The sequence below is a fragment of the Liolophura sinensis genome, chromosome 9 (genome assembly GCF_032854445.1).
Source record: "Liolophura sinensis isolate JHLJ2023 chromosome 9, CUHK_Ljap_v2, whole genome shotgun sequence".
Classification (NCBI taxonomy): domain Eukaryota; kingdom Metazoa; phylum Mollusca; class Polyplacophora; order Chitonida; family Chitonidae; genus Liolophura; species Liolophura sinensis.
This window is the reverse complement of record NC_088303.1, coordinates 9,251,136-9,278,894: the sequence shown is the minus strand read 5'-3', so window position 1 is coordinate 9,278,894 and position 27,759 is coordinate 9,251,136. Positions and strand designations below refer to the sequence as shown.

At 40.5% G+C, this 27,759-nt stretch overlaps 1 protein-coding gene across 1 annotated transcript; it reads left to right on the top strand.

The window, feature by feature from the left end:
- Positions 1 to 88: 88 nt before the first annotated feature.
- On the top strand, positions 89 to 27,218 carry LOC135475281 (O-acyltransferase like protein-like). The gene is made up of 15 exons (XM_064755118.1): positions 89 to 1,341; positions 4,606 to 4,820; positions 5,430 to 5,520; positions 6,389 to 6,479; positions 6,687 to 7,036; positions 7,776 to 7,964; positions 8,491 to 8,584; positions 10,128 to 10,229; positions 11,226 to 11,391; positions 14,362 to 14,441; positions 20,585 to 20,686; positions 21,641 to 21,776; positions 22,475 to 22,667; positions 24,259 to 24,401; positions 25,642 to 27,218. The coding sequence occupies exons 1-15, from the start codon at positions 171 to 173 to the stop codon at positions 25,759 to 25,761; spliced, it is 3,243 nt and encodes a 1,080-aa protein (XP_064611188.1). The 5' UTR covers positions 89 to 170; the 3' UTR covers positions 25,762 to 27,218.
- Positions 27,219 to 27,759: the final 541 nt, after the last annotated feature.

Here is a 27,759-nt window from a genome sequence, read left to right as displayed (position 1 = left end):
GAATTGTTATTGTACATAGGACACCTTTGGACTCTGACGTGTTCTAATGACGCATCAGGTTTTACTACAACTTGGGACAGCTAACCACTTCAGACGCTTAACAGGTGCTCAACAAGTGTCATCTGAGCAAGGGATTTCGAACATCGCTCACGTCTCTCAAGCAGCCGACAATGGCACCTGCAATGACACTAATAGTTATTGGTGTACTAGCCATATCCTCGTGTGGCCATGGCACAGCTCAGTCTTCAGTGTTTGGTAAAAGTTCAGCTGTTTCCTTCTATCGAAACCGACAACCACTGCCTGTCAGCGTGTCGGGCGCCAGTGACGTTACAACGCTATATGCAGCCCCACCCGCTCTGGCATCGACACCAACCCTTCCTCCCAGAATACAACTGGCATTGCAGTTTTTAAAAGACAATCCTGCTTTCGTTCAGAAGTTTATGCCTCTTTGGGAAGCTATCCAGCCATATTTTCGCCAAGTCGGTATTTCTAACAACCCGCTACTTCCACAATTAACGAATGAGTTCTGGACTCTGTTGCTGGTGGATTTTCCCAGAGTTCTAAATTCCACTCTGACACATCAAGTCATCGACGACATCACTGGCCATATCAGTAAGATCAGTTTGACAGGCGTTGATAACAACAACGCAGCCGACGTGATTAAGGCTCTTCTAATTAGGTTTCCATGGAAGACTTTCGTAAATGACTTATACGTTATAGCAAAACAAGACAACATATACCCAAGTCATCCTTCTCTACAAACGAGATTAAAGATGGTTCTTCTGAACTTCACCCTTGGTACACTACCAAGTATTTTAATCAACCCTTTAGTCAGGTCCACGGAAGACATCATCAGCAAACACGTTATGGCCGTTAATTTAACCGGAGTGGACACGTCTCATTTAGGACCAGTTGTGGAAGCTGTGTTTTTTCAGGTAGACTGGTCAGAAGTTTTGTTGGAATTCTACGGATTGTTGCGGAAGTTTGGTCTTTACCCTCAGACACCTTCGATTAGATTCACAATAGAAAGCCTGTTGCTGAATTTCACTCTGGACACCGTTCCAGCAATAGTGAAGAATCCATTCTTCCAAGCACTGGACAGGATCGTAATGGGACAAATTCGAAAAATGAACTTAACCGGGATCGATCCGCGAAATGTTGGACAGCTGCTCTCCACAATCCTCATTCAACTGCATCCGGAGGAAATCATAAGCAAAGTAAACGCACTTCCAGGAGTTCAAAACCCGGAGAAGACTGTTATACCAATCAATAAACATTGTGTGAATGATATTACTATGGCATACCAGGCCTTGTTGTCTGGCAAATCATGGGCTTTACAAAGTAAGTGTTTGTTTTATTCAATATATATTGACGTCAGCTCGTCTAGAGCATTAAGTCTTAACCGCTGCGTGGAATTGATTGTTAAAAATGAGTAATTGGAAAGTATTTAGAGATGGATAAAGAAACTTCATGTAGAAATTGTGAGTGGAAATATAAAGAGTGAGTGAGTGCTAGGGGTTTAGCATGGTACGAAACAATGTTTCAGTCATATGACGACGACGGAGTCCTTGGAGTGCCTGTAATTTGCCTCCTTGTTGCAGGACGGATTTCCACCGATCTTTTGTCTAGTGCTGCTTCATTGAGAAGCCTTACCGAAGGCAAGTAAGCCGCCCCAGCCATTATACTGATACGGGTCAACGAGTCGTCGCAGTATCCCTTAATGCTGAACGCCAAGCAAGGAAGTTACAACTTCCTCTTTTAAGGACCGGCCCGGATAGCACAGTTGGTAGAGCGTCCCCCTTCGGGACCGGTGGATCCAGGATCAATCCTTGATCGAGTCACACACACCTAAGACTTTAAAAAAGGAAGTTGTAACTTCCTCGCTTGGCGTTCAGCATGAAGGGGATAGTGCAACGACTGGTTGACCCGTATCAGTATAATGGCTCGGGCGGGGTGGCTTACTTGCCTTCGGTAAGTCGTCTCAGTGAAGCAGCACTAAATAAAAGAGTGGTGGAAATCCGTCCTGCAACAAGGAGGCACATTACACGTACATGCACCCTAATGATTCCTTCGTCGTCATATGACTGAAAAATTGTTGAGTACGACGTTAAACCCCAAGCACTCACTCACTCCTCTTTTAAGGTACCCGCCCCATACTGACCCTATATCTACCGCTCCAAGAAATATAAAAACATATCCTGGTGAATTAATCTGAACAGTTCTGACTCTTGAACTTACTTACTGCCTTCTACAGATTTTCGTGTAGCCCACCATTTCATATTTCACAATTCAAGATATATATATACATATATATATATATATATATATATATATATATATATATATATATATATATATATATATATATATATATATATATATATATATGAGCCATTAACAATTAGTATCAGCTCCAGATAATTTTAATACCCAGGTTGAATCAGTTTTAACTGATGTAAGCCATAGCATGTTCATGTAAAAATACAAATCAAATTCCAAAGTTGAATTTCTCCCTAAATTTGTAATTAACCCCCAAAAATGTTGTAAACTTGTGAAAAGTCGCAATTTTTTAGCTAAAAATGTACCACATTTACTGATAGACATTCGTCCAAAACAATGGTCTTGTGGAGATATTTTGTTACGGCAGTATTTCCCAAACATTACTCCAAACATTTGAAGACTGTTTCAAAATGCAGACGATGCATGCCAGTCTATTCTGCTTTCATTTGTAATAAACTTTCTCTTTCTGCCCAAAATTCCAATAACTCACAGAAACCGTAGTTGTCATATTCAATGCGCAACTAATGCTTAGGTAAATACATTTGCCTTCATTTACAATAACATTTGATACATTCTTAAAATATCCCCTTTTACGCGTAGGCCTACAAACAACCTGTATATTATGCTTGGTGTGCAATTCCGATAAACTTTTTGTATTGCGAGTATATGTAGTAAGATACAGAAATATAGTAAGTTGATGACAGGCAACAATTGTAATAGACACCGTAGTAAGCTGGTGACAGGTAGCAATTGTAATAGACACCTTATTAAGCTGATGACAGGCAGCACTTGTATTAGACACCTTAGTAAGCTGATGACAGGTAGCACTTGTAATAGACACCTTATTAAGATGATGAGAGGCAGCAATTGTAATAGACACCTTATTAAGCTGATGAGAGGCAGCAATTGTAATAGACACCTTATTAAGCTGATGAGAGGCAGCACTTGTACTAGACACCTTAGTGAGCTGATGACAGGCAGCACTTGTAATAGACACCTTAATGAGCTGATGACAGGCAGCAATTGTAATAGACACCTTAGTAAGATGATGACAGGCAGCACTTGTAATACACCGCTTAGTAACCTGATGGGAGGCAACACTTGTAATAAAGGCCTTAGTCAGCTACCTGCTTAACGTCCATGGACAACTTACAGTAAAGAGACAGGTAAGCATGGTAAATGCTCTTGTCGTAGTGTTGCGCAACACGCTCTACCGATGTTACCATATATTTGTAATGATCACGTCCTTAAGTGACAGAGACATAGCAGGCAAACTGTCGCTTGTTGGTGATTTGTTTATTTCACTGACCTTTTGTTTAACACCAAGAATTTTCTGATCGCTTCAGTGGCCTAATGGCCAGAGCATCCGCCTCGAAGTCGGGAGATACAGGATCAAGCTCGGGTCCTGTCATACCAAAAGACTTTAGAAATTCCCACTGTTTAGCGCTCAGCACGATGAATGAGACCGGGGGAATAATCATTGTTTTTGGTGTTGCTTTTTAGATATAAACAAAACCAAAATGTTATACTCTAAATGCCATTGTATTTAGAGCCTGACACTAAATCCGCAATTAGTGGACAAGACGATTAGCTCTAGGGCAGTGAGATCGCCCTTTTGAATCTACTTCTCGAATGATTGGCGATTCTCCGCTCCCTTCTCACTTTCCTCCATCCATAAACAACAACCATTACCGATTTTATGGCAGGCCTACCGGTCATGATTACGTGACATATGGTTAGCATTGTTCATACTTGGAGAGTGTACTTCACATTAAATCTGAATTACCAGCGTCCTGCACACAAATGATATCTTTTATTTACATTGAAGAAGTAGGTAGGACAGGAGGAATGCCTAAGTTATTATGACGTTGTAAAAAATGACATCACCACTCAGACACAACAGGTCTATCCTAGGTTCCCACGAGCATTATAAGGATACTATGTTCCAAGCTTACTTACCAGTACTTGGGATTTTTTTCCTACACTGAAAGTTGATGTATGCTCTCCCAAAAACGCGTAGGTGACACATGGTGTGACACAAAGCGGAACGCCCATATCTGTAACCTGGTGTCATCGCTGTATCGGTTTATACGCCCATTTGATATTGATGACTGTTGTAATTTTCTCACTGTGTATTTTAGCTGCTGCAAAATCACAGCGTGATAAATTAATTATTTCACTTTGACTAAAACAGATCTTTTCGATGTGAAATTCTACTTACGCCTTCCCGGTTTGGCATCTTTTATTTTACTGCTTTATTATCAGTCTTGTGGACAAAATATTTTCACTTTGAAACCTTTTTAAAGTATTACTTTTCGTCTTTAGTGCTTGATGCCACAGGCAAACCTGGTGCTGGAATCCTGAAAGGTAACCTGTACATGGTAGGCAACTATGACCAGTGTTTGTCCGTCAGTGTTCGGGACACCCAGACTATCATTCGTCGGCGGGACAAGGTGGGAGTGGACTATGAGCGATTTAAAGGCCATTATTGTCGTCTAACTGTTGACCTTCCCAAGTCTTTTGTTACCAGTCTCGGCGTGGTAAGACCATTTCTCAATAGGATACGATACCTTCAAAGTCCATTTATTTCTGTATATCTCAGTTAGTATAAGCTGCTTGTTTAACACTTATACGGCTTAAACAACACAATTTAACCTGTCTTGGATGATTCTTTATTGCTCGCTACAACAGATAACCAATATAAAGTATTGTGAGGGGTTTACACTCAGTAGGTCTATAGTTGATGCAATATTAAAACCCAGGTACACTCAAAATCACAGATCTCAAAGCACATTGGTATTTATATCAACTTTTCTTTTCATTTGTCCAATACTGATTTATGCAAAATAGTACTGGTCAGATGGTCAGACATCAGCCGTTCACGAGCCATCTGGAGATAACAGGTAAAGAAACATCATCATATATGATACATCACCAAATGATCAAATGTGATACAAAATGTGATACATCACCAAATGGTAAAAATGTGATACATCGCCACATGGTAAAATGTGATACATCGCCACATGGTAAAATCTTTCGTGTATGACTGCTTAATAAATTTAAAGCGATGATATCTTGACCCTGTCCAGTTACATGTACGTTACACATAGTTTATTGCGATTTACATGCCTCGTCTTTGTCTTTAGGACACCCATGGGATCCCCGTCCGGCTCTCCTGGGGCCTGTGTCTGCCTAACACCTGTGCCGGATCCGACGTGAAGGCCATGCTTACCTCTGGTATGTAAGCAACATAATTTCCTTACCTCATATAAAGTTTGTCACGAGAAAACTCTGGTTTGTCAAAACCATCATTTCCTTAACTCATACCATACCGTTCACGAGAAAACTCTGGTGTGTCAGCGTCATCATTTACTTAATTCATAACATACCGTTCACGAGAAAACTCTGATGTGTCAGCGTCATCATTTACTTAGTTCATAACATGCTGTTCACCAGAAAACTCTGGTGTGTCAGCGTCATCATTAACTTAATTCATAGCATACCGTTCACGAGAAAACTCTGATGTGTCAACGTCATCATTAACTTAAGTCATAGCATACCGTTCACGAGAAGACTCTGATATGTCAACGTCATCATTAACTTAATTCATAACATACTATTCACGAGAAAACTCTGATGTGTCCACGTCATCATTAACTTATTTCATAACATACTATTCACGAGAAAACTCTGATGTGTCCACGTCATCATTAACTTAATTCATAACATACCGTTCACGAGAAAACTCTGTTGTGTCAACGTCATCATTAACTTAATTCATAAAATACTGTTCACAAGAAAACTCTGGTGTGTCAACGTCATCATCAACGTCAACGTCATACGTAATTTATGACATTCTGTTCACGAGAAAACTCTGGCAATGCCAAAAGCATAACCTACACGTAATTAACTCATAGCAGTCAATTTTCACACTAACAGTTAAATTTAGTACATCAATTTACTTATAATGACAAAGTATGAAGAGACCAAGACATAAATTGTATTTATCAGAAAACCAAAGCCAATCATATATGTATATGGTTTTATTCATAACGGTAGGAAGGACTAAATAGTCATTAAGATACAAATTGTTTTTTCTTGGCAGGATTTATGTCCCAAATTGACATCAGTGTACGGGACGTGTTCTGTGGCAATGATGCAAACCTTTCCCAGGATGGCTCCGCAATAGCAGCAATGTTAGTCTCCTTTACTATTTATATCAACGGTTGTCACACTTCGGTATATGTTTAATCTGTATAGCGAATCTTTTTTTAAATATAAACGCCATATGGGGTATGGAAATCAGAGAGTTAAATGTTTCTTTTTAGCCCCGCTGTTTTGAGTTAAAGAACGATTTGTTTGTATTTAATGTGCTGTAGTGTGCCAAATACTTTTGTTTTCAGAGTAATACTTAGTATTCTTTTAGCATTAACTGCCATCGGAACATTGGTTGAAATCATTGTTAAGCCGCGGAATGCGACTCTTTCGCCATCAAGCAACGGGGCCATTTCTTCAAAGACTACTGGAGCACGTTCAACCGATATTGGTCACACAAATGGAGGGTATGTTTCTGAAAAGGCCGGCCATAATCTCCGTGTTAACGGATCAGGTCCTGTAGAGGAAAACCACAATGGAGTGGTTCAAACCTCATTTTCAATGGAAAACGAGATAAGCAACATTGCGCCTGGATCGACTAATGACGATGTTATGATGGCAGAGGCGCACACCGTCAAGGCGGCTCCAAGGAAGAGAGGTAAAAACACCATTTTCATTGAAAACCAATTTTCCTATTCCTTTCGACGATTTAGGTGAGAAGTGAAACCATTTTCCCATATATTCATTGGCTTCCTTTAAAACTTCTGTTGGTAATACAGGCATTTACAGTACGTTACGAGGTAAAATTTGGAAAATAGAACTATTACTTTGTTTAAAGGTGTAACTACTTAGTCCAAATGAGTAGGTTCAACTGAAAACTATGTAGCACCCATTTACCTGTACGTGCATGTTCAGTCAATTTGAACAGCATGAACTATATGCTGCGGTCTCGCTGGCGCATGTGTTTAGGGCACTGGCACTTGAACATGAAAGTCCGGTGCTCGAAACGAGCTTTCTCCCTCCCCTTCCCCCCTCTCTCTCCCTCTTGTCAGAGGCTTTAAGTCAAAAGATACCTTTGGCGACCATCGATGGCTTACTTAGAGCACTCCGCTTTGCTAAACCTGACAGCTGTCATATAAGGGAAATTTTCTTGAGCAAAACACCAGTCAAATAAATAAGTACATATAGCATGTCAAATTAATATTTATTGGCAAGCCATAGAAGCTTTCGTGGCCAATCTTGATCAGTATGGTCGCATGGCCAAAATAGCCAAGATGTATTTGGGGTTATGCTTCCTTAAACGTCCATAGGCTGAATACGTACATAAACGTAAAAATACGTCAAAAAAAATCTGTGCTTGTAGTTGAATAAACAACCATGTGTTCTTTTACTTTCAGAGAGTCTGGCCGTGAAATTGTGGCTAAGCTTTTCACTTCTGTCAAATGTCCCAAAAATCTTGGCTGCCACACACCCTAAGGGCTCGATTACATGTTTGAACGGCATTCGTTACCTGAGTATGGCCTGGGTCATCCTCTGTCACACTTTCTACTACGGTGTATTCTCTATTTCGGAAAACCAGACGGCAGGTACGCTTGTGTAGCTTTGTTTCTTAGGCTGTATTTTTTTTTCATTTGAGATTACAGTCCAAAGGGGTCATTTATCTAAAGAAATCGTCAGGTGTGAAGTCCACGACAAACATGATATAAAATATTATATATGTAAATAATATATAATATATTATATTATTATATTTTATAAAACATTACATATCTTACTATGGCAATGTCTGTTAACACACCGTTGAAACCTAGCTGTGGCACAAACCACAGGATGACTAGCATCCGAATAAACGGTGGCGTGAAGTTTCGTTTAGTAAATATGTGTTCTTTGTGACGGATAACCTATGAGTAGTGGCAACATGTTACCAGAATATGTTCTTTGTGCTGGATAACCAGACATTTGCATTAGCAGACAAAGTGGCAACATGTTTCCAAGGCGCATTCTTTGTGCTGGATAACCAGAATCTGGTCTGCAATATTCAAATGTTATCAGTGCAGATGTTTATGATATTTAATATGTTGTTTTATTGTATCTGATACATGACTTTTGTAGAAAACATGATCGACGCTCCTGGCTACCTCCAGCGATTCACCTTCATGCCGCTAGTATACGGGACTTTCTCAGTGGACACGTTCTTCGTGCTCAGGTGAGATTTTCTCAGTGCTCAATTGAGACTTTCTCATTTGACACAGTCTTCGTGTTCAGGTGAGACTTTCTCAATTGGCACATCCTCAGCGGTCAGAGAAGACTTTCAGTGCACAAGTTTTCAGTGTTCTGGTGAGCAAATCTTACCAATTAAATAAATACACCAATCTTTTCTCCCTTCACTTATTCTTCCCGATTCCCCCGAGCTCCCGAGTTTCCTCCCACCATAATGCTGGCCGCCGTCGCATAAGTAAAATATTCTTGAGTGCGGCGTGAAACGCCAATCAAATAAATAAATAAATATTCTTCCCGGCTTCCAAAAGATTACAGATGTGTTCTTTTACATTTACCGTTATGGAACTCGGTGCTGTCCGCTCTACTGTCCTGAAAGTGTCAAAGCTGTTCACCACAGAACAGGTGTCACATGATCTTAAAATTACTGTTCAATAATTCAACACCTTTAAATTATGAAGATCATATCGTTGCAATTAATACAAATATAACAAGTGGGCTATCATCGGAACGTGGCTGAGTTGCTAGGTTCGTGTCGGCCACATCCAGCATCGTCCGGAGAACTCACCTAACCATTTGTGATCCTGGGTGTAGCTTCGTGTCAGATATCACCACCCTTGTGATGTTTTGTTGGCTTTCCTGGTGAGATTTTCCTAATGTCTTAGGAACTTCCCAGCCCTTAAATATATATAGGTAAATTTATTTTAACCTTTAGGCCACAAATTCCTACAAAAAGCTTATCTGAGCCTTTGTAGGACAATAGAAATCAACAATAACAGAAAAAATTGATACTTTGTGTTTTCCGTGTGGAACTGTGACCATTCAGATGCACGATAATGCAAATCAAGTATCAAATCCTTGAGCTTACACTGAGAACTAAGATGACCATGTAAAATATTAGTGTCGCTGTCTCGAAAACGATAGCAGGGTGGATTCTAAGTTATTCATTTAATGAACAGAAGCTACTGATAGCAAGGAAACAATATCAAAAAATGATTTGTGAAGAGACTAAACAGAAGGTAACCAAGTTTGCAAGCTGTCCTATGGCTGATGCACTAGCTGCTTCTTTACCTCTCTGAAGGTTAGGGTCTTTCTAATTCAAGGCCAACGAGGACATTAATTCAGAATTACGTCAGGTTTGCGAAACCCCTGTTATGTGTCATGTTCAACTTTATAAGACAAGGTCAACAACACAATCGAAAGGACCGAGTTCCACTAACTTCCCGGCTTTCTGAATGTATAAAGCATCAAATGAGGTGACAACGTTGGGAACATCTGTCAGGCTTACCTCTGATTATTTTCTGACAATAAGTAACAAATATTTGCTCGTTTGTACTCGGTTCCTCCTAGGAAATGCATCTCTACAGCACCTGAATATACTGAAGATGAAATCCTTTTTTGAAACGCAATTATGTAGCCTAAGATGCCATCTTATAAACAGTGAACATATGTACATCGCACATATTGGCACACGACCAGATTTGAGGCAAAAAAAATCTTATGCCGACTGTCATTTTTTCGTGCTTTTTCAGTGGGTTTCTGGTGGCGTATCTATTCTTCAAAGACATCGATAAGCGAAAGGGTAGAGTGACATGCGCAAAGATGGTAGTCTTTTACGTACACAGGTTTTGGAGGTAAGGAATGCAGACTTTAGAAGACCTGGATTCATATAGTTCTAAAGGATACAAGGTTCGCCTGCACAGTGTTCGTCTGCACCAGATTTCGTAGTTCCATTAAAAAACTCCGCATACTAATTTGATATAAATGTACAAGGATTCGTACGCACTTTTTGCTGCTTTGTGTAACTTTCATTACACAAAGTACTTTCCATGTACTTGTACTTCCTTTAGTGGCGTATTCAGTGAACCAAAGTTTCCTCTTGATTTTTCATACGTGAGCTTGTTAACGTGGTTGGGGCTTACAGGATGCCCAAGATTACCTAATTACAACACTGCCATATATGCATTTTAGTTGATTGTTCAAACGAAACTGTTCCGTATTATATTCTGTTGGGGTTCTAATGTACCACCGCCACACTTTTCCCTTTAGCTGTTTCCGATTTACATGATTGCTGTTCCTCGTTCCCTTGTTTCCATAGACTGCCTCTGATTTACATGATTGTTGTTGCCTTTCCCTTGTTTTAGGATAACCCCGAATTATATGATTGCTTGTGCGTTTTCCCTTTTTTCTTTTTGGCTGACTCCGAGTTACATGATCATTGTTGCCTTTTCCCTTGTTTCTCTTAGACTGACTCCGATTTACGTGGTTATTGCCTTTTCCCTCGTTTCTGTTAGGCTGACTCCGATTTACGTGGTTGTTGCCTTTGCTCTTGTTTCTGTTAGACTGACTACTATTTACATGGTTGTTGCCTTCTCCCTTGTTTCTGTTAGACTGACTCCGATTTACGTAGTTGTTGACTTTTCCCTTGTTTCTGTTAGACTGACTCTGATTTACATGGTTGTTGCCTTTGCTCTTGTTTCTGTTAGACTGACTCCGATTTACGTAGTTGTTGACTTTTCCCTTGTTTCTGTTAGACTGACTCTGATTTACATGGTTGTTGCCTTTGCTCTTGTTTCTGTTAGGCTGACACCGATTTACGTAGTTGTTGCCTTTTCCCTTGTTTCTGTTAGGCTGACACCGATATACATGATTGTAATTATGATGTTCACGGGATTACACAAGTACGTTATCTTCGGCCCGCTGCTGCCTAGAGACATGTCTAACGCAGAGAACTGCAAGACAAACTGGTGGACAAACCTTCTCTACATCAACAACCTGGTGCGCGTCGACGACATGGTGAGTATATCAGTCCATATGCAAAGTTTACACGTGGATATAGTGAGTTTATCTCTCATGTTTTCGGACTCATGGTGACCGGTATAACGGAGGAGATATTAGTATCGTTAAACGTAAAATGTTGGGTATGACCGGACTCAGGAATGAACCCTGTCTAACCTCTCCATCATTATAGCGACTTCTGCGTGTGACATCTTCCAGTGCTTGACGCCACTGTGAATAGGCCGTCAGTGTCTTACAATGTCGCCCGCAATGGCCTCCGTTCGTCAACTGTGTAGCGAGTATATATCATATATTTATTTATTTGTGATTTACAAGTATTTTATTATACTTTGGATTTTCCCTACTAGATGCAACACATATAGAATTCATTCGCTTGCGCGGGCGTTTAACTCAAGTCAAAACACACTCAATCTTATTCACGAAACTATGTGGACATCTCTGAAGAGCAATACTCAATAAAACCCTGCCGTATGTGTTGACGGAAACATAAAAAATGTGACCTTGGACATACTAATGTACCTGTCCACGAAAAAATCCTTCTTAGGTCGAAAACTTATTTGCCTTTAAACTTTGTACCCAATATATATTGCTGTGCAGCTAGTGACTGGAGTCGCGTGCCCACCCCGTTATCATTGATCAGCATTGATCTTGACACCACTCCGATATGTTAACATATAAATAGCCTCTCTTCAGATATAGGTTTAATCCAGGTGGTTTGACCCAGGTAAAGCAGTAATGCGGGCAATGCTATGTGTTTATAAACAGGTGGCAGCCATTGAAAACCCCAGCTGATTAAGCAGGAAAAGATGAGCTACATGTCAATACCAAGTGATAAATGGACTATGAGTCAGAAGGATTGCGATAACATTCGTACCATAGCAAACTTGAGTTGACAGTTAAAAAGATTTTAATCATAATAATTTGTAGTATAAAGGAGATTTACAGTGGTAGCTTATTATATAGAAACAGACATTTATTCATGTACTAGTGGCTGTTAAGTACCACGGGGCTAGATTTATACCTAATTCAAGAACTATAGCAGTGGTATGAATACTAACACATCAAATGGGTCAAACATGCTTTACATTTAGTAATAAATAGATGTAATATTATATGTTATAACGTGTGGTTTAACAGCAATTTAACAACACGGACATTTTCCAAAATTTACGCTTTTTGATTGTAAATAATCTATTCCTTTTAGTAATATCATCCTTTTGTTTAAGCAAGTTATTGACTTTGGCCACAGGAAGAGATCAGGAAAGTTGGATATGCTTGACCAAGGCCTGGAGGGTACTAGATCAGTAGGCCTACACGTACATGTAGACAGCAAATTCTACGCTATACCGAACAGAGACAATGATGCCCAAAAGTAACATTAACGGTCTGCATTATACCAGTATTCTTCACTTAGTTTGGTTCGAAATGTTATTGATGGAAGAACACTTAATGTGTTTATTATTTATTTTTATGTTCACATAAACTAGTAAAAGTAGCAAAAAATGTAATATGAAATCAATTACATACTTCATATGATTTTTCCAGGATGTTCCCATTGTGAAGAAGAGTTAGTACATTGTGAAGAAGAGTTAGTACATTGTGAAGAAGAGTTAGTACATGTATTATTACGTTAAGTAGTAGAATAATCATAAAGGTGCGTTTATCTATAATGACCACTGGTTAAATGTATCATATTAACTGTCAGTGAAGAGAGGGGTTATATATTGGTCAGAGAAAATATAATGACCAACCGATGCAGTGGGTCAGTGAAATATATTCATTTATTGATTTAGTGTCTAAGGTCTTGTGCATTAAAATAAATAAGTAAAATGATAAGGGTCAATGAGACTGTATTCTAACGATGCGTATAAGCTTTTTTAGACAGGTTGATGTTATATTGATAATAAATGTATATATGCATGTATAGCTGATTAGATTTGACGTTTATACCGATCTGTACTCTTCCATTTACTAACCTGGAAATCAACTCTTTCGCTTGTGTTGTCCTCAACATGTCGAAGCTCTACAAAAACATGATTCCTGTAATCTTTCAGTAATTCTTACTTCATATCACCTCATGAATAATACAGACCATAACGTCACAATTAACGCAAATGTACCTGTTACATCGCCAGCAATCCAAACTTTTGCTAACTCCCATTTTTAATTTGAGTCGGTCGCACTCGGTATCGTCCAAAAGAAGATAAACTCTTGGAATGGTTTGATTGAAACCAATGACATATACACCGTCTTAGGTCGAGCCTTACAACTTCCACAAACGCTTATGTAGATAACATTGCCGTTCGTCAGTCACTCAAGTCTCACGACATCGTCAAATACAGGACGGAAATTCTACACCATGTATCTCAGTTGGAGGTGCAAACTGCCCTGTACTAGATGAGTTAATGCAGTTTTAGCGGGAAAACATAATCACGCTGAAAAATGTTAAAACACGGTGCCCTTATTTACAAGCAGGAAATTATGCAGATATTTGGAAATCTGTAAAAGAAGGATTCTAAGCTGCACAAGTGCATGCAAATGTCCTGAACACAAACAATCCTGGCCTAAACAATGAAAACTACCCTAGCTTAATGGCTGTATAAGTGTGTTGATATCTACTTCACATGCCTTAGACATACATATAGCAAAGAATGGAGTCTTCTGCTTTTTGTTGTAAATCATCTTGAGTCGAAACTTTGGTTGAATGGACTATAACTGTAACTTTCATTGACCTTTGACAATTGTATTGTGCCATGGTTGATGACGCAAGAATAAAGCCGTCCTCGTTTTAACACAATGTTAATCAGGGTTTTTATCAACAAAATTTCGGCCTCATGCATGCTGTAAGACGTACAATATATATACCGCCAGTGAATGGCATTTTGATATGTTATTTAGTTGCGACGTCTTGTGGATTCCCTATAAAACAGCATATGTAAGTATGTGTACATGTATTGTGTGTTTTAGTGTATGGGATGGACATGGTACCTGGCTAACGACATGCAGTTCTACATCATCTCACCAGTCTTCATTCTGGCCCTGTATTTGTGAGTAGTATGATGTTCTCATCAATTACGACATGTTTGGACATGGTTTCTCGTCAGCTGAGATACATGTAACATGAAAGGAACACTAACAGTTGGCAAGTACATTCTTCAACAGTTTGGGGAAAATAGTTTTTCTTCTCCGAAGCTCTTTTGTATAGTTTCAAGCCCGTGAATAGGTAGACCGTACTATTCACGGTGAATTGGCTCTCTGACAAAATCGTCTCTTTTATGTCAAAGAGAAGCTAAATGAATGCCACTATTATTGTAGAAAATATAACAAAGTTTAATTCACTGCAAATGCCGACTTGCTGTAAAGGTTTTAAAATGTTTTGCTACGTACTTCAAATCCCATCTTAACTTGCTTTTGGTTTATCCATACCTAAGAAAAGGTAAAAAAAAACATGTCCCAGTCACACATGTTACTTAAATCGTTCAATACTTTCACCACGTATTATTTCTTCAAGAGAGTGGCCTATCTTGGGTGCCTCTTTTCGTACTTCCTCATGTAATTAGCATGGTGTTATGATTATATATCGTGAGTCCCTGGCTGGCTGTGGAACTAGCCTTTGTGCTCTCAGCTTTTGTTTAGTGGTCACCCAGTCTGAAGGTGGTACGACATTACGTTCTGTCGCTCTTAGAGGCAGGACGTATTCACTAGCCTCTCTGTAAATAACCTGTACATAGTTAAGTGCATTTCCACTTTGTAATATCGTATCTATTTTGCGCTCAGCATCCACACTGTTCCAAACGCATAGTTGTGGTCCTCTCTTTAGGGTAGTAGTTCTCGCCCTGGCCCACAATGTTGTGGGCAGGGCGAGTAAATAGACACTTAAGCCTTAAGCTTGTAATACAGGGAGGTGTACAACCGGTTGAAGTATACAATCGGCTAAAGGACTTAGTGGGGAGTGGGCCTAAAGTCTTAAAGGGACTAATCAATGTCTCTAGAGATGTCTGGAATGTTACAGTGGCTACGCTGTGAAGGAACAGCTGTTGACTAGCGGCTTCTCATTCACGGTCCATCACGTCAGCCGGGAACATTACCTTTTTGATAGGTCACTTGAGAATGGTTTGCGCCGTATTTACATGAGTGGTGTGACCGAGATCATTCCACAATCAATTTCGGTTGGGAATTTTAGAATTCCTTTGTAGTACAGAGGTCAGGTCCGTGCCTGTCACATCTGTGATAGCGCAGAACATTTCAAGGCCGACTGTCCTTTAAACGATAAATGCCTCAAGTGTTAACAGGCAGGCCACTTTCAAAAGGACTGCCCGTTGAGCGATGAAAATGACAATGGCGATAATGACGATAACGATTGCAATGATAATGATGATGATGATGATAAAGATAGTAATGTTTATGAAGTTGAAGGTGACAATAAAGATGAGAATGAAGGTCGAGGAGATGATGATGGTAATTATAGTGAGGGACATGGGGATGATATGGAAATTGGGGTTTCTGCCGAGTCTGTTCCTTCCAGTCAACAAAATAAAGGGACTTTGGATAACTCTACTGCTGACAACGAGGAAGCTGGAGAGTGGCAAGTTGTCACTAACTCCATATCCTCCAGCAAAAAGATTCGAAATAAGCGCATTGATGCTACAAATAAGGTCAGGAAGTTAAGCGAATCGCCAGTAGTAGGTGGGCCCCAGAGCCTTTGCGAGGCATCTCAGACGTCAAATAGCCCGGAGTGGGTTGTCAGTATGAGTCAAATCTGGAATACCTCCTCACCCCCTAGATCGTCAGAAATTTCGAATACTACGCCATCCTGCATTAAGGAGACGCAATCCAGTGGCGTGACGGCCTCCAAAGGTGCACTTGGTAAGAGCCCGTCCTTATGGGGTAGCACGTTCAGCCCTGACCCGTCACCAATGTCACAGTTAGACACTAGAGATATAGCAGATTGCCTTGATCCTCAGGGAAGCTCTCAGCAATCTGATATGTCTAGGGCTGGTGGAGAATCCAATATGGAGGAATCTCTTTCGGAATTGGATGCACCCGAAGACTTGCCTGCCTATACCAATGGCAAGGGTGAGGTCTTGGTACCCGTCTCAACATCCCTGGGGTCGTATTATCGCACATTGCGACGAGACTCTAAAATTGACAAGATTAAAAAGCAGAAGAAGTTTATAACGTTGTCACAGGAGGATTTTGCTGAGCGTAGGGCAGCGATGTATAAGAAGTCCAGAAAAAAGAAAAAGAATAAATAAATATTAATAATGGCTACTACAAAGAACATACAGTGGAACTGTAGAGGATTGAGGTGTAACCTCGCAGACCTCCAGATGTTAGCTCAAGACCTCAATCCTATAGCTTTTAGCTTGCAGGAAACTCTGATGACTGATCCTAGTTATCAATGTCGAGGTTATGTATCTCATCACGCTGTTGCCACGTCTACGAATGGAAAGGCACCAGGGGGTTCTTCTCTTTTGATTAGGCAGGGTGTAGTACACCATAGAATGGCACTGAACACCGATTTGCAGGCGGTGGCGGTGCGTATCACACTGGGTATAGTATTAACAATCTGTTCTATTTATATACCACCTTCTTCTACTCTTCACCAACAAGAGCTGCAAAATTTATATGATCAATTACCTAAACCGTGTCTTCTTTTGGGTGACTTTAATGCCCATAGTGTTCTCTGGGGTGACTCTAAACGTAATCAGAAGGGCTCTGTATTGGAGGATTTTATATCTAATAACTCTCTATGCGTCTTAAATGATGGCACACATACTTACCTTCATCCTGCAAAGGGCATTTATTCGGTCCTTGATTTAGCTCTGGCTGATGCAGGGCTAAGATCGGAATTCAGCTGGAGCGTCCATGATGATCTGTACAGAAGCGACCACTTCCCCACCATACTTACCCTTGAGGAGCCGGTATCTTCCTCCCTTCCACGCTTTCATTGTGATAAAGCAGACTGGCCTCGCTTTGCTGTTCTGTGTGGTGAAACACTTACTAGCGACCTTTTTCTTGATGCAGTTGATCCTATCCAGCAATTCTCGGATCAGCTAATCGATGTAGCCTCCAAATGTATCCCGAAATCTTGTGCGGTTCCCCATATTAAGAAACCGTGGTTCACGGAGGGCTGTAAACGAGCTAGGCGTTTCAGGAAACGTGCTGAGCGCGCGTACTGATGTAGACCATCTCCCGGTAATTTAGACGATATTAGGCGTACTCGAGCTGAAGCCCGTAGGACTATCAAACAGTCCAAACGTGACTTGGAAACGTTATGTTTCTAAGATTAATCATCGTACCCCTATGTCAAAAGTCTGGAATATGATCCAACGCATCAAAGGCAAGGGATCCAATGTCACTGTCAATCATCTTAAAGACGGGAATAATTCTTTGACAGAAAAACTTGACATAGCCAATGGGTTTGGCGCTTCTTTTGCGCACCATTCGTCTTCAGATAATTACTTGCTTCAGTTCCAGCGTAAAAAGGAACGGACCGAGGCAAGTCCTCTTGATATTACATCCTCAAATGAAGAATCTTATAATGCTACATTTTCTCTACATGAACTATCCGCATCCCTGAGCAAGGCCCATGACTCAATTCCAGGGCCAGATGATATCCACTATCAGCTTTTACGACACCTTCCAAAATCTTCCTTGGGGGTGTTTCTTGGAATTTTTAATACCATTTGGATTTCCGGGAATTTTCCTGCCTCATGGCAAAACGCTATTATTGTCCCCATCCCAAAGCCCGGAAAGGATTCTACCGATCCAAATAACTATCGTCCTATTTCCTTATCCAGTTGTGTATGCAAGACTATGGAGAGGATGATTAACGATCGCTTGGTTTGGTTTTTGGAGACTAATGAGTTGATAAGCGACATTCAATGTGGATTTCGAAAGAATCGCAGTACTGTTGATCACCTTGTTCGTCTAGAATGCTTTATTAAGAACGGTATCGTTAATCGTGACCATGTCGTATCTGTCTTTTTTGATCTGGAAAAGGCATATGACACTTCTTGGAAATATGGCATTATGAAAGATATGCATGGATTTGGACTTAGAGGTCGGCTTCCTGACTTTATTCGTAAATTCTTAGACCATCGTCACTTCCAAGTTCGGATTGGGGCTACCCTATCTGACTACTTTGAACAAGATCAGGGGGTTCCTCAAGGCAGCATTTTATCAGTTACTCTCTTTAGCATTAAGATTAATAGCCTTGCCAGAGTTTTATCTCCTAGTATGAATGCGTCCCTTTTTGTGGACGATCTTGGTATCTCTTGTCGAGGCAAAGGTATGCACACTATTGAGAGACAGCTGCAGATTTGCCTTAACAAATCCATGCCTGAGCACTGGAGAACGGATTTAAGTTCTCCAAGTCGAAGACTAACTGTGTACACTTTTGTCGGAAGTACTTCCCCCATGAAGACCCCAAGGTATTTTTAGATGGGTCCCCCATCAAGGTTGTGCCATAGGCAAAATTCCTCGGGGTGATCTTCGATAAGCACCTTACATTTAAATCTCACATTAATTATCTTAGAGCCAGATGCCTAAAGGCGCTTGATATTTTGAAGGTTGCCTCTAGTGCTCGATGGGGAGGGGATCATGAAACCCTACTTCAGCTCTATCGAGCACTGATTCGTTCTAAGCTAGACTATGCCTGCGGTGTTTATGGAGGTGCGTCTCGCTCCCAATTGAAGAGACTCAATACTGTACATCACCCTACGGTGCATCGCCCTACGGTTGTGCTTAGGTGCTTTCCGTACCTCTCCTGTGGAGAGTCTGTATGTTGAGGCAAACGAGCCTCCCCTGGAGCTTCGAAGAACTAAACTATCCTTACAGTATATCACCAAGCTTAGAGCCAATCCATCCAACCCAGCCTTTGATTGTGTCTTCCATCCGGAATTTGAAGACTTATATGCTCAGAAGCCATCCATTGTTCCTATACTGGGTGTCCGCATCCAGGAACATGTGCAAGCAGCTGGACTTGGGCTGGATACTATCACCCCCATACGCATCCAGGAAGATCCACCGTGGTTATGTCCTGAGCCTCAGGTTGATACCTCGCTCTCCGCCCTGAAGAAATCTTCCACCAACCCTTTAGTATACCAGCAGGAGTTTAGTAATATGTGTTCAAAGTATCAATTTTATCACCGCATATTCACTGACGGTTCCAAGGATGATGATGGCGTGGCTTCTGCCGCTGTCCTTGGGCCCAGAACCATTTCAACTCGGTTTCCAAATTCCTGTTCTGTATTTACTGCGGAAGCCAAGGCAATTTTGTGCGCACTTCGGTCCATTCCAGAGCTAGGAGGTAGCAGATTTCTCATCTGCTCTGACTCCCTTTCCTGCCTCCAGGTAATTCGGGCTAGTTCGCGCGTGTACATCCAGACATTCAGTCTATCAGGGAGATGTTTTAAACGACTTAATGAAGATTTTATCATTGTCTTTTGTTGGGTGCCCGGGCATATGGGTATCCCTGGGAATACTGCTGCAGATGAAGCCGCGAAGGCGGCTTTGCATTCCGTTACTACCCAAACTGACGTTCCATATTCGGACTTGCGTTCACTTATTTGCTCCTATATCAAGCGCTTGTTTCAGGCTCAATGGGATGACCAGACAACCAACAAACTGCATGATATTCGTCAGTTTGTTGGTCCAGCACCTTCCCTTTCACGACGTCGTCTCCGCTCTTGCATTTTGAGGAGGTGTCGTATCGGTCACACACGTGCTACGCATGGGTATTTGTTGAAAGGAGAAGATGCTCCTCATTGCTTTGCTTGTGATCAACGGTTCACAGTCAAGCACATATTGCTTGACTGTGGCGACTTTGCTCCTGTACGAGATTCCTTTTATCACGTGAGCTCTCTTTCAGAACTTTTCAATTCTGTAGAAAGTGATACTATTTTTGATTTTCTCTCTACCATTGGTATGGCAGGAAAGCTGTGATTTTAAACTACCCTCTGTGTTTGTTATGTGACTTCTGGTGTCCTTTTTTGACTGAATAGTAAATGAAGTATCCGTAGTAGATCGACTACTTGACGTTTTATTGTCGCGATAAAACTGAAATATTGTTGAAAGCGACGTTAAAACTTTCACTCACTCACTCACTCTTACATATCGTGCTTGCATAGTTTTTCCGTGTCTGTTGATAATCGCTTTATACTTGGTAATTTATCTTCGTATATAGTTTTCCCGTTGTCGGAGTGATCTTGACCTCACTGTTGGTAGCAGCCAGTATAACATCCACAGCCATAATTGAAAACAGAGGTGCTGGCAACATGTTGAATATGTGAGTACATGTATGAATGAATTATTTAATGACTAGGGTTTAAAATATGTGAGTATGAATGAATTATTTAATAACTGGGGTATATAAGTATGAATAAATGAATAATGATTGGAGTGTAGAATATGTGAGTATGAAAGAATGAATCCGCGAAACATATCAACTTACCTTGTGGGACTGAAGCCCATCGGGTTGGACGTCACCACGTAGTTAAAATGTTTCTGCTTAGGCTTATATAACTATAGGAAACATGGAAAATAACTATAGGAAATTGCAAAGTGGTCGGCCCCATGTATTATATGGAAATTTCATCACACTGTTCTCAAATTAAGGTATTTTTCATCACCCACGCGGTGGCGATTACGAGAATTAATGCCCACAATCTCATGCTTTGGAAGAACCACGTCTTGGCTCTTCCACAGTGGACATTCTGCTTGTAGAACGATTAAACCGTTTCGATTAGAACAAACCGGTTTAAGATGATGATATAACTGAATTCTGACTGGTTTCTTAGTTTGAGCACATGACTTTTTAGGCTTTTAACTTGCTCAAACGTGGTTTAAGGCTTCATACTAGATTTAACTTCAAGGCAAGTCTTCAGTTTTGTACTTAGCCTAAAAAAAGTGTGTACCAGAATATTAAATATGACCTAAAACTGCTGTTATACTTTGACTTTGGAGAACTGCATTCACTGCTGAGTCTGGCTAAAGCTTTAAATATAAAAAATGACTTAATACCACCTTTAACTAACACACTTTCGAACAACTGAATCCTGAGCCAGAAAACGTCTGAGTGCATGACATGCTGCGGACAGCATGCAGTTCACCGACTTCATGGGTATGTTGTGACAGTCGGGACTTTTGCACTACTATGTTACAAAAGTGTATTCTGCACAAAAAAGGGGTTTATTTTCACTACAGTTGTTTTGTACATTTCTTATTCATATTTTCTTTACAGAAAGACGGTAGCACCAGGCAAACCTAACTACTACAACGACATATACGTGAAGCCGTGGTGCCGAGTCGGAGCGTACGCCATTGGCCTTCTACTGGCTTTTATCATGTACAAGCGAGGACAGAGGAAGCTATCCGTAGTGAGTGCAAAATATGGCTGAGCGTGATAATGTTTCTTACTCTTAGTCTCTCTGCAATGTCATTTTTGAATCCAGGAATGACAAAGATATTTCTGTGTGTTACTGGAGTCGACATACAACCCGACGACATCATGAAAGGAATCCCTTCTTAACACGGCTATTTACACGGTTATTTTTCCTGATATTCGCAGTTGTTGAGTTTGATTGGTTCATTAGATACATATAGCCCTTGTCCTCGCAAGCTAAAGTAAGGGAGATCACTCTCAATGATGCATCCGTCGACACGACATCCGAAATATTTATGTGCCGCAAAGACAGGACTGGTGTCTACACAAATACAGAAGGATGTGAATTTTGTGCACTTTCCATGTATCTTGTTCTGATAGTAACCCTGGAAACGTATTCATGTTAACCCTACCTAGAATAGTAGTTATAAAATTAAATCAGGCAAGTCGACTGAATCGACTGATTAAACGGCATATGTTGATCCATTAATAAAAACACCACTCCATAACCCCTGCTGACTTTAGGAACATCGGAGGATTGTGATCAAGTATTTCTGGGATATTCCATAATTGGATCTGTTTCATTTCCATTTAAGTAAGAAGAGATTAGTTTGTTTTCTAGCCTGAGTTCTTAGTTCTGTATCTAATAATTGTATAGCGCTATAACATGTTGTCCTGATGATCAATCCACAGATATGGGCTACACTTGGATGGGTAATCGCCCTCACAGTCGGGCTTTTCCTCGTCTATTGCGGGTACACAGAGCTACAAGAAGGTGGACAACCCTGGTCTCAGCCAGTCCGCACGGCCTATGAGAGCCTCTCACGACCAGCCTTCGCAGCATGTGTGTCTTGGGTGATATACGCCTGCCATACCGGTAGGGGAGGTAAGTCTGTCACTCTGAAAGTCGTATCAGTGTCGCTTATTAAAGGAATTACTTTTACATAAAAGGGAACACCATATGTCCGACAAGAGATCAGCCAATTTCAAGACAAAAATCTGTGGCGAATGGTATGTTATAAAATTAAGGGAATCAGTGTCAGAGGAGAATTAAGCCATACATATACCCGTATGCCTGTGAAGTTATGGAAATCAGAGTCAGAAGATAAGTCAGCGATATATGGTACATGTGTGTTGTAAAGTTACGGAAGTCAGTGTCAGAAAATCGGTCAGCGACGCATGGCACATGTGTCTTGCAAAGTTACGGAAGTCAGTGTCAGAAGATAAGTCAGCGACGCATGGTACATGTGTCTTGTAAAGTTACGGAAGTCAGTGTCAGAAGATAAGTCAGCGACGCATGGTACACGTATGTTTTAAAGTTAAAGAAGTCAGTGTCAGAAGATAAGTCAGCGACGCATGGTACATGTGTGTTGTAAAGTTACGGATGTCAGTGTCAGAAGATCGGTCAGCAACGCATGGTACATGTGTCTTGTAAAGTTACGGAAGTCAGTGTGTGAAGATGAGTCAGCGACGCATGGTACATGTATGTTTTAAAGTTACGGAAGTCAGTGTGAGAAGAGGAGTCAGCGACGCATGGTACATGTGTGTTGTAAAGTTACGGATGTCAGTGTGAGAAGATGAGTCAGCGACGCATGACACATGTGCGTTGTAAAGTTACAACTTTACACATTTTCTCTTACACTGGCACATGTATGTAGTGGAAATCAATGTCAGGAGATTAACTAGTGATAGTGATTAACTAGCAAAATTTACTGGAAAGTTACGGAATTCAGTGCAAAGAGATAAGTCTCTTAAGGATTTTATATCGCAATATAACGAAATTCAATGTCAAGAGATGAACCAATGACGCATGATAAGCTGGAAAGAAATGGAGTAAAAGAACTCAAACTGAGGTAAATTGTCACGGATTACGTGTGACCATTTGTCATTCATCATACTGTCGTCCTTGCTCTGGTTCGAATCCTTATCCTGTACATTTTTTATCATATTTAATGTCAATAGATAAATTTGTGACACATGATATTATAGAAAGTAGTTTAATTTAATGTCATGAAATAAGTTTTGTGACGCCTGATCTGATGGAAGGTAACAGAATTCAGTGTCAGGAGATATGCTGGTGACGCCTGATGTGATGAAAATAACGGAATGCATTGTCAGGAGATAAGTTGCGACGCCTGAAATGATGGAAAGTAAACGAATTCTATGCGAGGAGATAAGGTTGTGACGCCTGATATGGTGGAAACTAACAGAATTCAGTGTTGGTTGTTAAATTTAAATTCTATGTACAGAAATCATATGTCAAAGAGTTTACAGTCTACATGTGCTGCACGTGTAAACAGAGGAACCAGTCTGGAATAGATGTGCTTGGAAGCGTTCCTATCCGACTATAATCTTACATGCCACCGTCGTGTATGCTGGGTGGGAGTGAGATACATTTGATCTTGTGGAAGAATAAGCTCTACAATTAGTGTATTTAGTGTGTGCGAATACTTAGTGAATGCCTCATATGTTTACAGGATACATTAACAGTATCCTGTCTTGGAAAGGCCTCATCCCGCTGGCACGCCTCACCTATGCCGCCTACCTGATCCACCCAGTGATCATGTTCATGTACATGTACCGCAGGAGTGCTCTTATTTACCTGAGTGACTACGTCATGGTAAGTCGTGCACATGTACCGCAGGAGTGCTCTTATTTACCTGAGTGACTACGTCATGGTAAGTCGTGCACATGTACCGCAGGAGTGCTCTTATTTACCTGAGTGACTACGTCATGGTAAGTCGTGCACATGCACTGCAGCAGTGCCCTTATTTACCTGAGTGACTACGTCATGGTAAGTCGTGCACATGCACCGCAGGAGAGCTCTTATTTACCTGAGGACTACGTCATGGTAAGTCGTTCACATGCACCGCAGGAGTGCTCTTATTTACCTGAGTGACTACGTCATGGTAAGTCGTGCACATGCACCGCAGGAGTGCTCTTATTTACCTGAGTGACTACACGAGCGTTATGAAAGCTGTTATGAAAGCTGTTATGACACGAGCGGGATTAACTATGAAGCACCGGGGTAATACGAGGCAAAATTTGAACTAGAAGCACATACTCTAGACTAGACTTCCATTACATTCAAGCAAAATCATTAGGATGAAAAACCAGCCTTGATGTTTTGCGAATGTGCTTAGTTTGCCATCCAACTGTCTGGATGGATTCTCGAGTTTGTCGTAAAGACACACGTTAAGGCCGGGGGTTAAGGTTTATCGCCCAGTATAATTTTTATAATGTTTTCTTATAAAATTGTCATGGACGAAAATCTTGACTACTGAACATGCCTTATCCTGTAAAAACAAAACAAAAACACTTTTTGCATGTGTTATATAAGACTGAATTCTTCCATCGATGTACGAAAACAAAGCAACAAACAAAACATCTCTATACATATTATTCTTATATTTATTAGATGATCAGCAAAAAATATACGTTCCATAATGACGTCGTTATTGGAACAGCAAATGATTAACACTCTCTTCTAAAATGAAAACAATCCGTGCTTCCAAACACAGTCTGTACGAATCCCAGCAAGCATAGAATGAAGTTTGCTAACGAAGCAGTTGTAATAATAAGTTCAAACATAAATTAATCAACAACATAAAGTTATCAAAACAATGACGTAAGTGATTTATGATTCCTTGTTTGGTTTCCGACATATAGTCAGTCTATAAAAAGACAAAAGAGAAACGTCTGCGTTCAGGGAAAATGGCTAAGTCATCGAACGAAGTTTATTTTTATACTAGTATGTCTGCGCCTCGTCTATAGCAACCAATGTCCGAGTTCATGAATGGCATGGAACAATAATCTCAGTCTAACACAATGGTTTGTGTAAGTTTGTTTTCTGATTGCAGGTGTATTTTTACCTTGGACATCTGTCCATTGCCTACGCTTCCGCCTTCATTTTGTCGGTGCTGTTTGAATCGCCTTTCCTGGGTCTTGAGAAGATCATCTTAAAACTGCTCGGCGCCTAAAACTGCTGGATTGTCCGGCGCTTGAGATTGTCCGGCGCTTGGGATTGTCCGGCGCTTGAGATTGTCCAACGTTTGAGACTGCTAAGCGATTAAACCATGCCACAGATAATAAATCGGCGATCTTTTAAGCTTAACACAATGTTAGGTGTGTCCACTTGATTTTTTCAAAAGGACATCAATATACCTATACGACATCTGTGATACGATACGTTTTTGTACATACATAGTCATTATATAGTGCAAACTATTATACCGCCTCTGTGTATGGTAGAAGTGGTGCCGGCCCAGTTAAAATCAGCTGTGTATACAACATTTTAATTGCACAGATTACTTTCGCTTATCGTAGAGGTTTTATTGTATGCCCATTTGACTCTTGTTACCAAGTTTTGCCAGTTGAAGCCAGTTTCGCATTCCTCTATTTTTAGGCACTCGTCTCCGTGTCCTCCAAAAGGCGTTGTTTTTTTTTAACTATATTAGATACATGTACGTTTTATTTCTAACTATGAGTACAAGCACTTCTCTTTTGTACCATGCCCTCGAGAGTTACCACTTTATTTAACTGCTCAGCTATTTGTTCTTTTGTGTTGATGTTTCCGTTGGAAATGATTGGTCACTGGTCTCAATCCGCAGATCTGACATATCCAGTTATCGACTGAGTGTAATGTAAAGGACCGATATGGCTCATGCACCGAGACCTGGATTTTTATACTTTCTTCATGGAGGCGTGATAAGGCTATTATACTATCATTCTCTTGTTTGTCCATAAATAAAATATGTAACATAAAAGTTCAATAAAACACCAAAATATTGGTAAGTTGGTGATTTTTGACATATACCAAAAGCATGCACTATTAATTGATATTGGAGTTAAATCGTGAAAATATTGGTCAAATTATCATTTCTAAAAAAATCACTGCTATTATCATTATAACACTGGTCAACTTGCCTTTATATCTACCACATTGATTATTACCATATTGATTTCTTATAGAGTCAGCCACATGTACATGTTGATCCTTAACTAAACAACGCCTCGCGGCAGAACTTGACTTTCAACAGCACATGCCATGTAAAAAACAGGGCAGAGTAGAGCAAGACACCCATGATATGGGAAACCAACCAGCACAAGCCTCGGAACGTATATAAATTATAGGTTTAGATCTGTCACAGCTACTTTATTTCTCAACAACAACCTAATGAAAAAAGGCAAAAGCACAACTCAGTGACCGAGTTGTTAAGCGTGCCGTTAGCCTCTCACCAATGCTGTCGTTGTGAATTCAAGTCCGGCTAATGCTGGCTTCCTTTCCGTGGGAAGGTCTTCCAGCCACCTGTGAATGGTTGTGGGTTTCCCCAGGGCTTTGCTCGGTTTACTCCCACCATACTGCTTGCCTGGTGTTGTATAAGAGAAATATTTTGACTACGATGTAAAACACCAAACAAATAAATAAATATCAAAAGCACAACTTCCCTGCGTTTTGTCCCTTGCTTGAGGCAAAACCCTAGGCATTCATTTTGCAAATTAATTTTTTCTTAATAATTTGACGTATTATATCATTATTGAATAGACATCCGTTATTCTGACGTGGAATATATAGCTTTCCTCGATTCCCCTTCTCCTAACCGTGACTAAAAGATGAAATAACCTGATGTATATGCTTTTGGTATAAAAGACCGTATCATGGATTTATAAATTTATTTGATTGTTGCTTAACGAAATACTGTGGCCAAGGTGGTTAGCACGCCAGCGCCGCGCAATGACCCAGGAGCCTCTCACCAGTGCTGTCGCTGTGAGTTCAAGCTCAGCTCATGCTGACTTCCTCTCTGGTCGTACGTGGAAAGGTCAGCAAGCAATCTGCGGACGGTCGTCAATTTCACACGGGTTCCGACCGGTTTCCTCCCACCATAACGCTGGCTACCGTATATAAGTGAAATATTCTTGAGTATGGCGTAAAACATTAATGAAATAAATAAATAAATAAATAAATAAATAAATAACGC

Excerpts from the sequence above, each read along its gene's own strand:
- LOC135475281 (XM_064755118.1), top strand. The coding sequence starts at position 171 with ATGGCACCTGCAATGACACTAATAGTTATTGGTGTACTAGCCATATCC. Across the intron at positions 7,037-7,775 it reads GGCGGCTCCAAGGAAGAGAG|AGAGTCTGGCCGTGAAATTG; the intron begins GTAAAAACACCA and ends TTTTACTTTCAG. Across the intron at positions 11,392-14,361 it reads TGGTGCGCGTCGACGACATG|TGTATGGGATGGACATGGTA; the intron begins GTGAGTATATCA and ends TGTGTGTTTTAG.